Source organism: Nelumbo lutea, chromosome 3, assembly GCF_056320005.1.
Source record: "Nelumbo lutea isolate HS-2025 chromosome 3, American lotus-T2T, whole genome shotgun sequence".
In the NCBI taxonomy this organism is placed as follows: domain Eukaryota; kingdom Viridiplantae; phylum Streptophyta; class Magnoliopsida; order Proteales; family Nelumbonaceae; genus Nelumbo; species Nelumbo lutea.
Genome location: NC_142686.1, coordinates 107502897 through 107516217, shown reverse-complemented (window position 1 = coordinate 107516217; position 13321 = coordinate 107502897). Strand labels below are relative to the sequence as shown.

The following is a 13321-nucleotide window of genomic DNA, read 5'->3' as shown; positions in this document are numbered from 1 at the left end:
TACATCAGAACTTGCTTATACTTGGATATATCACTTACATTAAACTGAGTTGAGGTCGAGCTGTCATGGCACTCAACCCACTGTCGCCCAAGTGAAGCTTTTGCATATAAATCATGGAGATCAATAAGTGTTCAGTGACAGTGTTTGATACTTGAATAAAGTTGAAGGTTATACACAAAATACATATGGAATGTGTATTTCGTATGTTCACCACCCAGAAGGTTAAGAAAGAGGAATGACGATTGCTCCATTATCATTTGAAGATGCTTTTTATTTCGTTTTCCTTTCTAAATACTTCTGTGGGAGTCCTCTAACTGGACTATCTCACTAACCTTTGGTGCAGACGCAAATGGTCATCAGTGGAGAAAAATGGTTGGAGCCCGTCAGTTAAAGAAAGTGGTTTAGTGTCTGTCCTATCTTTGGTGCAAATGGAGTATAAATCCCGGTTTAGGATAAATTTGCACTCTGCTTCATTTTTGACTGTTTTTTGACAATATTACATTTTTGCATTCACAAATGACAAATCAATGCATATTTATATTGATAATAACATGTAAATCAACAAAAAAGAATTAAATTTGCATTCAAGTGGGCTTTTGATAAAAAAAAAAAAAATATGTTTTATTGGAATTCGTGTTTGCATCATAAAAGTCTATTTGGTAAGAAAGTAAATTTGTCAATGCAAAACTAACCGAATTTTATAATTTATATGAACCATTTTACACTACATATTTGCATTCACACATATTTGCACCATTTCCAAACACAACCTAATATATATCTTTCTATAAAAAGGTATTCTGATTTGACTTGCTCTCCCAGATTCTCTCTCTCTCTCGCTCAAACCATTGTTCAAGATCTAGCAATCAACATTGTTATCGGGTTTTTACAAGTATATGGGTTATTTCCTCTCACCTTTCTAATAAATAAAGAAAGAGTAATTTAAGAATTTAGAAAACTTTAAACAGTCAAATGAGAATCTTTTTTGAAGTCAACTGAAACGCTAAAGAAAGGGTCTTTGTCTAACGGCCAAAGTACAAGGGGTGTTTGTTGCAAAAGAAGCATAGGGGGTCTTTGTCACAGACCCCATAGTATAGGAGGTTTTTGTAATTTACCCTAAAAATATGTATATATATGATGAAAATAGTTGAAAAGATATTTGTAGTTTTTTGTTTTTCTTGATTTAAATTGTTACATTTTAATTTTCTTTTAATAATTTATTAATTTTTAAAAATCAAATCGAATCAGATCAGATCCAAAAATCTGACTTCCTCATCGAATTCGAATTCAGATTTCATGTTTATCAGATTCGATCCAATCGAATCTGCTATTAATAGTGTCGGGTCAGATTCGGATATACCCAGATTTGAATCTAATCCAATCCGTTTGCATTCTTAGTGAATACAAACCAAGTTTTTCACAAGCTATTCCAATTCAACTCATAGAAAGTTAAATTTAATTTGATCTAAATTGACCTTTAACCAAATAATAATTGATTTTTGAAGATTACAAATTTAATTGAGCTTTTAAATCGGGCCAAACTGAACAAAACTCTACTCCTAAGGCTGGAAAAGATTCAATAGAGTTTTGAAATTGAAATTGCACTTCACCGGATTGAAGAATTCTGGGAGTTCAAATGAGTCTATAGCTTCATTTTAACATGTACTTATGTGATACTGGTTATGTGTAGGAATCACAAGTTGCTTTGTTAGAAGGAAGGTAGATTAATTTTCTAGTCGGTGAGTATGAATATAGGTGTCAATGGTATTTGAAAATCCAATTTTGAATTTGAGATTGGATATAACCAAATCTAATTCAAATAATTCAATATTATAATCGGTTGAATTCAAATATGACTTGCTTTCATTCAATAAATATCTGGATTTAACTTATTACTTAATTCTTATATGTGTAATATATAAAATATTTAAATTATATAAATAATTTATATATTTATTAATTACCTACAATAATTAATCAATCCAATTGGAATCAAATCGAATATTTGCATATTTAATTGAATTCGAATTTAAACGTTGATTTTTTATTTTTGAATATCCATTGAATATTGAATCAAATTCGAATATCAAAATTTCGAATCGGAAATTTCAATCCATTTACACGCTTAGCTGTGAGCAGTAGCCATGGGTTTTTGATTTGCTTAAGCTGTAATTCCTAACCATTTGTCTTGGCTTGTTTTTGTGTTTCATTTGATCAGGTCGTTTCGGATCTAGTATTTTCGTTATTTGGTGAGAAAGGCTTGTAGGTTTGCTTAGTGAAGGAAAGCGGAAAGCCAAATCAGATTACCATCACCACTGGGCGCCTTAAACCCTTCTCTAATGCCATTATTCTGGAAATCCACGCAGAAAGCCTGGAAAATGAATAGAGGTCGGTAAACTAAAAAAGTTTCGAAATAAATTTGGGTAGGGGCCGCGCGAATGCCTACCCTCCACTACCACAAATTATGACGTACGCTCTCCAGTTGGGGAGATGTTAAGTGAGCACCCCTCCCAAGTGCAATGAAGGTCGCTAACCTAAGCCATAAGCTTTCTTGATCAGCCATTGACCCCGTCCAGGTAAGTATCTCACCACCCCTCTCGCCTCTTATTTATATTCACCCCTTGCTTTCTCTTAACTCACTTCCTACCGACGTGGGAATTGAAAGCAAACCATATTTTATTTATTCAACATACGTGGATTTGGATCGAGGATAGAGTTGTCTTCTCTCTAACATCTTTTGGCGTAACAACTTCTACCGTTGTGTCAGAATGGGATTAGACTGGACGGTCGAATTGGAAAAACCAGAATCAATCACCTGACTGGTTCCGTTTAACCCTAAAACTGTTTTTTAGTTAAAAAACCATTGATTTAGGCAGCGAACTGCTGACCTAAGCAGTTGGACTGTCAAACTATTTGACCCGAGAATAGGTTTTGGTGTTTTTGGGTTTTCAAAATTTTAATTTTTTCTATCAGAGTGGACTGTCTATTCGAATCGGACAGTTGAACCATTCGACCCGGGAATCCGATCAAAAACGGTTCCCTGTCCGGTCCGGTTTTTAAAAACCTTGGTAGCAATACTGATGAACATACTGTAATTTGTCAGTCCAGTGAGTCGCGATTCGCGAGGGTTTTAATTTTTAAAATTCTAGTCAGTGGTGGCTTGGTGCCCAATAGAAGTCCATGAGCAGTGTTATGAATTCTACACTACGGTCTACAAAGTACTTGGATCACATGAGCGGTGTTGTGAATTGGCAGAATTATGAATTTGCCTCCACTGCAAGTCTCCAAGGGAGAAAAAGCTTTGGATTAGGGGTTGTGTGAATCCAAGATTAACATGGCCGCAGAGTTTTAGGGTCTATTTAGTTTACATTCGGAATTGGAATCTGATGATGTGTGATCTGGCAGTTTCTTGTTGGAGGACAATTCGGATGCCAAGCTAGTGAGTTCGTTGAGTTGACTTGCAAAAAGACAGTATTAGAGTATCTGGGCTACTTTATTTGGAGTGAGCACTCTGATGCTTAAGTCAACGAATTGAAGATCTTGGAAAGAGCTAAAGAGCGAGAGTGCTAGAGTGTTTGAGAGCTGAATCGTGTGTACCTTCTCTCAGGGAGGGAATGTCTTTATGTAAACGTAAGAAACTGGGAGCTTCCTGTAACACATCCAAAATTCTCAGGAAACCGCACCCGCCTTGTTCGGAGGAGAGAAATAGAGTCCGTTCGATTAACTCCGATGCAGACGATATGGAAAGACAGGTGTAATGGTCGAGTGTCATGATCCCAAAGAAATCAGAAACAATAACTTACTTAAGGAAGCGGTTGGCGAGCACGTCTCACAAGTCGCCACCTGGACCTCAGTCAAGTCGGCAAGTCCTTGAGGAGGTCGCTACCGATGCCGAGGTCACTTTGACCGCTATTGATGAGGTATCGCAGGTTAGCAAGTCCTCGAAGAGGTCGCTCATCACACTGAAGTCCCTTAGGCCGGTAAGGACGAGGTGCCCTGGACTGACTCTGGGGTGCGTCCCCTTGACTCGTCAAGATACGCATCTATCCACATAGCGCTTAGGTGTCATGCAGCAAAGACGAATGCCACATGTCACTAGGTCAACGGAGGGCCAAATTGGCCCTCATCGGAATCAAAATCCCTTAGAATTAGAACCACAATGATCTATTCCCATAATCTATTTGGTTCATATAAAAATGGAAAGTAGAACTAAAATCATTTAAAATGAAATTTCATTCTGAAGAGAGAGAATGACCATTAAATTTCTGTAATATCTAGCAAGTTGAGTCTAATGTCATTCATATAGAACAACACGTAGAATAAGGGCTGGAGGAATTGGTCCATGACTTTTACATCGGTGGAATGCTACCTCCGACTCCCTGTATGCTGTCAGACACCCCTGCATTTCCAAAGTAGGAAAATGCCCGTCTTCCTCGGTACCATTTTTTCAAATAGGAGAAGCCATTCCACTAAGAATAGGAGTAAGGTTATGATTCCACTCAACCAACAATTGAAATTGGAATGGCCCCCTGCTACACGCGGTCCATCTTCAAGCAATCCGGGGGGGGGGGGGGGGGGGAGAGACAAGAAATTATGGGCCTCCCAAGCCATGTTGATGGTCGTCAAGCCTATGTAGTCTATCACCTCACCTAGATAGTTTCTTGCATTATACAGTCCCAACTCCCAACTCCCTTGTTACACATGTTGATAAAACCTGCCTTCTGAATTCGAATACGTTGCAGTATATCTGAGTCCCAGCCCAGTCCATGAAAATGTGTAATTGGGCCTATGTTCAAATTGGGCCTTGCCAGTGCCCACGTATTCACCTGAAATCCAACTTGGTAAGAAACAATTCTTTACAAACAATCAAAACATCAATCAAACGAAGCTGAATATATCCACTGTTGAATCGTGCTAGAATGCATTTGGAGCATGTAAATACAGATAGTGCATTAAGGCTCGGTTTGGAAGGAGTACAGATATATTTGTACTCCTTGTATTTTGTATTATTTTGAATGTATTTGCACCCTACATATTTATATTTATACTCCTTCCAAATTCAGCTTTAAGGCTCCATTTGAGAAGATGGTAAATACAAATATGTTCGGTGCAAAACTTTATATATTACCTCTAAACTTTGTATTTATATTGTTCTCAATCTTAACTGAGCCTAAATTTGGAAACAGTATAAATGCAAATGTATTTAGTGCAAAACCTTGTTTACGACATTTCTAAACCTTACGTTTATATCGTACATTTTTATATTTGTACCGTTTTCAAACTGAGACTTACATTTATAAGGTAAATTTTGTACTTATACACTCAAAGATGCATTTTTATTGGGGATCCTGCCATTGATCTCCCTCAAAGGATATGTATGTCAGCATGAATTGAACTCAACCGGATGGAATCAAAGTGGAAAACACAGGGTTGTTTTTGTCTTTTACCACATATATTTCTTGAACAAATGAGTAGGTCATAACTTATAATTATGTACGGGCTGGGTTTAAACTTTTGGTCCTCGGGCTGGGTCTGAGTATAAAAGGTTGGGTTTTTAATTTTTTTTTTGGGGGGGCTGGATTCAGGCCTAACCCTTGGGAAGTCCGAAACTGGCTTAACCTTATCTCAATTTAAGCCCAACCATAAATATAGACACATTTTTATATGCATACATACGTATTTTTTAATAATCTCATATATATGCGTACAAATTGACTAACTTGAGCTATCTGGGTTCGAACCCAAACCGAATGCGGTAAATTTTAATATTAACTGAGTTCGGGTTGAATGGTTCGAGCTTGAAAGCCCAATTCTTAGGGTTGGGCCTGGTTCATAAATTATAAATTATGCTGTAGGCCTGTAGCCGCTCTGTGAGTAATAAATTACATTTTGTAGAGCAAATATCTTAGGTCGTGATTGATGGAAGGCTTATTAATTGCTCATCATGGGTTGCTTGATGACTCTAGTTCTAGGCTCATAGCTATTAAAGTCTTGACCTGAGTCCTGAGCTGGCCTGCGAAAGATTTGATTTCCAACAGGGCCTTCTCTGCTATACCCCTAATACTTTTTTCCTTCTGCAATTCTATATGGATCAAGTTGTCGTCGACTCGTCGTTTCGAAGTTCGAACTGATACACACTTCCCTTGTCTATGAAAATGTGATCCCGAGTAGCTTTGCTCTGAACCAGTTGACAATGACAGAGCTTCAATCTTTTTGGGGTTCCCTCAAGTCAATATAAAAATAATTTTCGGGGATCGAAAGTCTAGATCGATGTGAATTGTCCTAAACAGAGCCAAGGTCCTTAGTGCCTTGCTCTTTAGCAAGCCACCTGGGTTCTTCCATGGCTGAAACTGAAATCTACGAGAAAGAGAGAAACCCTTCAGATATACAAGCCAAAAGGATGAAAGAGATCGAAGCGACCGGAGCAGCTCTCTCTCAAACATCCCACATGGGTTTTTCCATTGCTGCTTGTCCATGTGATATCTGTTGCTGTAACTGATGCAATCCTTGCAACCTCTGCTGACTGATTGCCTCAAATTCCAGTCCCTGTTGTTGCCGTTGATGTTGTTGTTCTTGCAAATTCCTCAGTCCCGACCCTCCGATCCCTAAGAAATCCACTGTCATCGTATCTCCGCCGCTGTTCCCTCCAAACCTTATCGATGGCCCCGCCGGATTCAGTCTAGTCGGGGGAATCTCCAGCCCCAGGTTGGTGTTCCTTCCTTGTGATGGCATAACAGTACTACTGCAGTTCTCCTGCTCTATGTTCTTCAAGAATCCATGGTTCTGATCACCTCCCGCGAACATCCCCGAGAATATTCCCATGTCATTCATCTCTGAGCTCTGGACGCCCGCCGTGGTCTCAACAAAAAGCTGGGTCGACGACGACGTCTCTTGTGTGGACTTCTGCAAGAACTGGCTCGAGAATCCTCCACCTTCTATCGCAGCTAGTTGTGAGTGGTCTGTTTGTTGTTGTTGGATGTGATTATACAAGCTGTTGTCCTGCTGCATTCCTCCGTAAGCCGATGGTCTCAGGCCGGAGAGCTGATCAGTCCCCGTCATGCCCAATAGGAAGCTCTTTTGCATCACGGAGGAGTTGATGTTGCTGCTTGCGGTTGCACCCATTTGAGCTGCCTTCTGCAACAAAGCTGTGGCGGACATGTAGGTCGATCCGACGAGATGGCGCCCGTTCTTAGTGTCGTTGAGGCCGTCGAAGCTGGACGAGCTGTTGGCACTGAGCTGAAGGCAAGAGGAGGATGAATTGATGCCTCTTGGGCTGCCGAGGAGGGCTCCGGCGCTGCTGGAGAACATGCCGCCGGCCATGTTCAGAGACTTGAGTGGCATAGACATTAGATCATTGACTAGGGGCTTGAGAGGGTTCTTGGCGTGGGGATGGTTAAATTCGGATATCCCCATCGATGCATTGTTGGTGGTGTTTATGGGCATGGACGACATGAGCTCAGAGACTTGGCCTGGTAAGCTTCTTCCAAAGCTGGACACTATGCCCTGGTTCACTTTGTTGTTTTCTTCTGCTAATGCATCACAGAAAGCTCTATGCGTGATGAAGCTATCTCGTCTGCATGGAGGGAGTTGACTAATTCAGGTCAGTCAGTATATACATTAATCTTAAGACATCTACCAGACACAATGAGATAGTGCAGTAACAGAGAGAGAGAGAGAGAGAGAGAGAGAGAGAGAGAGAGAGAGAGAGAGAGTCTTTTATATATATATATATATATATATATATATATATATATATGCATGAATCCTATGCATATCCTGCTTTAAGTACTTAGGACTGAAAACTCTTTTGTGCCAAAAGGACGAGAATTTATTGCAAATTTGTCCGGTCCTACAGAGAATCTAAGTTTAATTGGTAAACTAGGTTTGAATAATAATCTTACAGTAAAGACTACAAAGAACAGGATGTTTAATGGGATTGTAGATCACTGATTATAATTCATAAAGGTAGAACAACAGCTTGATATAAGAGCAGCATCAGTATCAGTCATGTAGGAATGTGGGTATTTAGCAATTCATTAGGGACGTTATAGACATTTAATTTGGGCGCTCTACAACTCAATAAAATCACAAAATAAATTACCCACAGAATATAATTTGTCTTCTCTTTACAGAAGTGTTCGATGTAGAGACAATCTCAAAAGCATAAAAGGTATCTTAAAGTAAATGTGAAAAGGTTTCCTCACTTTGTCGGCCATTTACCAAATTTACCTTGTTTGGAAAACTAATATAAATATACTACACTAATTCAGGTGTTGCCTGCGGTACAAAAACATTTGAGATAGGCCCGGAACAAGAAAAAACTGATCATTTGCTTTCTCCTTTTTTTAATTCCTTCATATTATATTAATGCCAATCATTTGAGAAAATTAGGGTCCGTTTTGATTTGCAATCGGTTGGGATAGAAATGGTCTAATTCTCATGGTCTGTTTGGTTCAATCAGGAATCCAAATTAGAATTGAAATAAGTTGAAGTGGGATTTCATTCACGAGAGAGGGGGATGGGATTCCCATTCTGCCCAACTAAACAGTTGAAATCCGAATGGGTCATTCCAAATTTCCGATCTCGATTCCAAATCCTATTCCCACGAACCAAACGGGTCCTTACATTCATTTATTTGAATTCTTTGTTAGAATTAGATTGTAGTTGTTATTTCCATGAGAAGATTGTAATAACTAATAAGGTTATGAGTGTAAACCTGGAGAAGATGGTTCCACAGTCACACTTGTATTCCCTAGTGCCGCAGATCTTCGAATGAGCTTTCCAGTCCGACTGCACCGCATACTTCTTCGAGCATTTATCACATTTCCACTTCTTCTCGCCGTGCTTCCGGCAGAAATGTTTCTTAATTCCTGTAAGGTCGCCCAGTGCTCGAGCTGGGTTGTGGTGGACGCAGGATGGCTCGGGGCATATGTATACCTTCTTCCTGATCTCGGTGCTCGTCCGCTGCCGGAGTTTCCATGGGAGGTTGTGGCCTCTCCGGTGCAATTGCAGGTTCTGATCCCTCTGAAACCCCTTGTTGCAGATCTCACATATGAACCGGTTTGTCGCCATCAGGGTTGTAGGCGATAGAGCGATGACTTCCGCATTTGGGTCTGCACATGTAAATTGCAAAAATCCCATTACTAATCACCATGTTTCTCCTTCAGTCTCCTGTTGTTTTGTTCATCAATTCTCACATCCAAGAAAGCTTCACAGCCCATCAAAGAACTTAGAATCTATATCTTTTTCTACCAAGTGTTCGACCAATTTTCAGTGTCCTTTAATTCATGGGTTTAACTGAATTCCAGCGGAAGTTGAATAATTCTAAATTTAGGGAACTAAGTAGGCATTGATGACGATGCATGACTGATGAACAGACTCGTGGGAGTATGTCTACAAAGGAAACCTTATCTAAACTAAATATTAGGACTGATAATAATAGTTTAATTAACAACAAGATCAAATTTGCTTAATTTGGAGAGAATCAGAAAAACCTTAGAACAGTAAGCTTGAAAAAAAAGAGAGAAAAGGAGAGTCAGCAATAAAATCAGATACGGATATTATTCCCGATCAGTACTCTGAAAATCTAAAACAGTTGGAGAAATTTAAAGGAAAAAATAAAGAAAACTAATTTAAGCGAAAAGGGAATAGAGTTAACAACAGTTCACTGCAATTATTGGAATTTCCAGTCAATAATTGAACCCTTCAACAACCAAAAAAAAAAAAAAAGTTCAGTAGTTTCCCATTTCAAAAGCCAAAGTTAATTTTAAAACTTCAAGAACTCGCATCCCAAATCGGCAAAGCTTTTCCTCTTGGTGCTTTTGAGGAAGAATCAAATCCGTGACATCCACGTCCGGAATTACATGCAAGCCATTAAAACCGGAGGAGAGAAAATCCAAGGATAAAAATAAATAAATAAATAAATAACTCAGTAACCAAACTGGAGAGAAATCCTCTTTTAAACCCATTTCAGTTCCCAAAAAAAAAAAAAAAACAAAGAAATCCAAAGTTTAAAGAAGAACATCTTCATGGATCACTTAGATTGAATTGAGCAGCCCCTCAAAAAAAAAAAAAAAAAAAAAGAAGCTTAGTTTTAATTATCTAAGAGATGAAAAGATGAAGCTAAAATTAGGTACTAGGAATTAGGAAACAATGATAATGGCTGAAGGTTGAAGGAGAAGTTGAATTTGCCTGGATTTCCTGGTAGGTTTCTTTTCTTCTTGACCGACTGCTGGTGGTGGTGGTGGTGGTGGGAAGTGGAGCCATTACTGTTAGTTGTGGTGGAAGGTCCAGAGTTGGAGCCATGGAAGCGATGCTGTAGTTGTTGTTGCTGCTGCTGCTGCTGGACTTCTCCAGTGTTGCCAGAAGAGAAGCTCCCACCATCACCTGTGATGTTTGACATGGGAGGAGGGATTGATTGAGTGATTATAATTGAAGTTTGTCTTTCTTTCTCTTTCTTTTTTTTTTTTCAAACTCTATGCTTTCTTGGTTCTTTCTTTCTCTTTTTTGATTTCTTGTTGATGGTGCTCTTCTAAAGGGGGTTTGTTTTTTCGGTGAACACAAATGCTGGGATTTGCTCTTACCAGAGGAAGACAAAAACCAGGGAATTCTCCTTCATTTCTGGAGAAGAAGAAACCTCCTGCTGCCAAGAGAAGAACATCAGAACCGGCTCTTCCTTTGGCTTTGTTTTTAAATATATGTATTATGTTCATAACCTACATGGGCTACATATGCCCTTCAATTTTTTTTTTTAAAATTTTTTTTTCTGGGTATCAAACAATTGCCCCTCTATCTCTCTTTATTTCCCTTTTCTATCTCGAATTGACTCCAGAGTCTCAGTCCTCTATTAATAATACTTTTTCATCTTACTAGAGAAAGAATGTCATTTACCCTGTTAATTCTACTCAAAATTCAACTTTTGTGCGCTAAATGCATCTAAATTTCCTCTCCTACCATGAATCGGCTAAGCCTAGCTAGCTTATCTTATTCTAATCAAATGGCTAAGAAAAAAAGAGCAAAAGATAAAGAAAAAAAAAGCTAAGTTCTTCAAATAAAACAAGGGTGGAACAAGTAAACATGCATCCAATAATCAGCATCCCTTGGTCAGTCCGATCGTTTTCTTGACGGAACGGGCAGAGAACTCACGGGTGGGACCTTGACCATTGCTTGGAGACACGACTCTACTCACAGTTATTACAATTTTACAAAAGTTAGTAGACATTATTTTTGTTTTCCTTTATAAAATGGAAAGAAACAGTGCTTATTACAAGTAAGGTTGAATAACGGTTGGGGTCTAGGTCAATAAGCTTGCATGCAATTACATGCATTTCGTTTCTGCCAAAAGTAGAAATACTCCATTGCTGTGAGACCATGATTTACTTGTGCTAATGACTACTTTGTTGATCATTTTGTGCAGTACCACTGGTCAATACACTGAACGGTTGTTGGCTTGTATGAAATTAATTTCAGTACCCAAGTTTGCTGTGGTTATGATTCAACAGCTGAATATAGCTTAACTGAATGGCTTATTCACTAATGTAAGAGAACAAAAAACTATTAGGGGGACCTCACCTAGTAGATTAAGCTTTTAGGTTATAAGGATTCTTTTGAGATGGTATCAGAGTTTGTTTGATCAAATGATTTAGCGTTTGATCCTTGTTGTTACTATTATAATTAATTAGATTTCAATTTAAGGTAAAGGTGGGTCTGTTCTTATTGGTCCTTACAAGACTGTGCTCACACTATTTACATATAATGTTTTGCAGCTTTGCATTGAAAATATCTCCCTATGAAAAAAACATACAAGGCTGTGAGAATGGTGTAACCATTGAATCCCATCTCTTATTTATTCGTACTTCAAATTAAAATATTTAAAAGAATGTATTAAAAAATAAAAATCGATTCAATAACCTCATTTAACAACTTAAGATTTTAGATTGAATGATTCTGCTGGAGAGAAAACAAAATCCATTCGGTCCAGCAAATTCAACCACTCCTCAGTCTTCCTTTATTTTTTTCTTAAACTTTCAACTAAATTGAAACTAGCTAATCTATACTTTTATTTCTTAATCGTTTTTTTTAATCATTAGGGGTAGCCTAGGGCGTTTTGGGATATATCCGAAAAGATGAGGGTAGTTTGTAACTCACGTTAAGAGATGAGCATGAAAGCATGAAATTATTTAATAATTTTTCTGAGTTTGAACCTTGCTGGCGGATGGTTGTAGTTTTGTCCGATTCTGCGGCGATATTTTCCTATTTTCTTCCAAAGCCATACAGAATTTTGAAATAAAAAAATTAAAAAAGAGAGAGAGAGAGAGGGAACAGAAGAAATGGCACCCACATTTTCAACAAATCTCCGAAGTAGCACTGTACCAAACCAGCCGCCGTGACTCATCTAAATGACGAAAGTAGCCTCAGAAGTCACGGGAGGGCGCTCGTCGAATCCCTCGCGAAAGGGACCCGACAAAATTCTTAGATCACGTGCAGCGGGGGGCATTTGTCCAATATTTGTGAAATCCCAGGGGCAGTTTTGCTATTTCCTGAGATCTGACAGACGATGATACCGTGCGTCTCCTTTTATGACGTGCCTTGTATGGTCAATAAACGTCGTGGTAAAAAAATAAAAAAAATAAAAATTAAGGAGAGAGAGAGAGAGACACGTCACGTAACCCACCCAGACTCCAGAGCAACGATTGACTGGTTTGGTTTGATCTGCAACGATGTTGTGTGTTGTTTTATTTTCCTCCCAAAATACCCAGGTCGCTTTCTCAGTTCTCTATTGCTCTTCCATATTTATAATACCATATTTTACTTATTTTACTAAGAGCCCGTTTGGGAGGGTTTTTGTATTGGAGAAAGTGTGGTGATTCTGCCGTGCTGATTGAGCATTTGTGTTTCAGGAAAATTATCTAGAGTAACTTTATATTTCAACTACATTTCTGACCAAGGTTTTTTAAACTGAATCGGGACAAACCGATTAGGGGTTCAACTGTCAGATCAAATGGTCTGATAGTTTGAACCGAATAGATAGCCCGTTTTGACAAAAAAAAATTGTTAAATCGTTGGATGATTTGATCGCCTAAGTCAACGGTTTACTAACCAAATCAATGGTTTTTGGATAAAACAGAACCAGTCACTTGATTAATTCTTGATTTTTCCGGTCTGACCATTCAGTTCCCACTTTGACAACCATGTTTCTGGCATCAATAACATAGTGATTAGCTTTTTGGATTTTTACCAAATATAGCTTCTGGCATTTCTATGTAGGGCCCAGCTCAGAACCCTGAAAACCACGTTCTAAAACCCTTCCCAAATGGGCACT

The 13321-nt window shown here is 38.6% G+C and overlaps 1 protein-coding gene and 1 non-coding gene across 4 annotated transcripts; both read right to left on the bottom strand.

Moving 5' to 3' along the window:
* Positions 1-2424: 2424 nt before the first annotated feature.
* On the bottom strand, positions 2425-2584 carry LOC148867454 (U1 spliceosomal RNA). The gene has a single exon (XR_016111420.1). It is a non-coding gene; the product is annotated as a U1 spliceosomal RNA (small nuclear RNA).
* A 3626-nt stretch (positions 2585-6210) lies between these two features.
* Positions 6211-10818, bottom strand: LOC148867453 (zinc finger protein JACKDAW-like). Of its 3 annotated transcripts, XM_088981689.1 has the most exons (4): positions 10584-10818; positions 10192-10386; positions 8717-9113; positions 6211-7573 (listed from the first exon to the last, which is right to left on the bottom strand). In XM_088981689.1, exons 3-4 carry the CDS (start codon positions 9070-9072, stop codon positions 6436-6438), a joined length of 1494 nt encoding a protein of 497 aa, XP_088837815.1. In that variant the 5' UTR covers positions 9073-9113; positions 10192-10386; positions 10584-10818; the 3' UTR covers positions 6211-6435. The 3 variants fall into 3 exon arrangements, with proteins under 3 accessions (XP_088837815.1, XP_088837814.1, XP_088837813.1); XM_088981688.1 differs by having other exon boundaries at positions 10192-10818; XM_088981687.1 differs by having other exon boundaries at positions 6211-7591; positions 10192-10667.
* Between the last annotated feature and the right edge of the window lie 2503 nt (positions 10819-13321).

Bases quoted from the DNA above. Each gene is read 5' to 3' on its own strand.
- LOC148867453 (XM_088981687.1), bottom strand. From the start codon at position 10,402: ATGTCAAACATCACAGGTGATGGTGGGAGCTTCTCTTCTGGCAACACT. The intron at 9,114-10,191 runs GCAAATTCAACT...TTACATGTGCAG, and splicing joins AAACCTACCAGGAAATCCAG to ACCCAAATGCGGAAGTCATC. The intron at 7,592-8,716 runs GTTTACACTCAT...GACCTGAATTAG, and splicing joins TGTGGAACCATCTTCTCCAG to TCAACTCCCTCCATGCAGAC.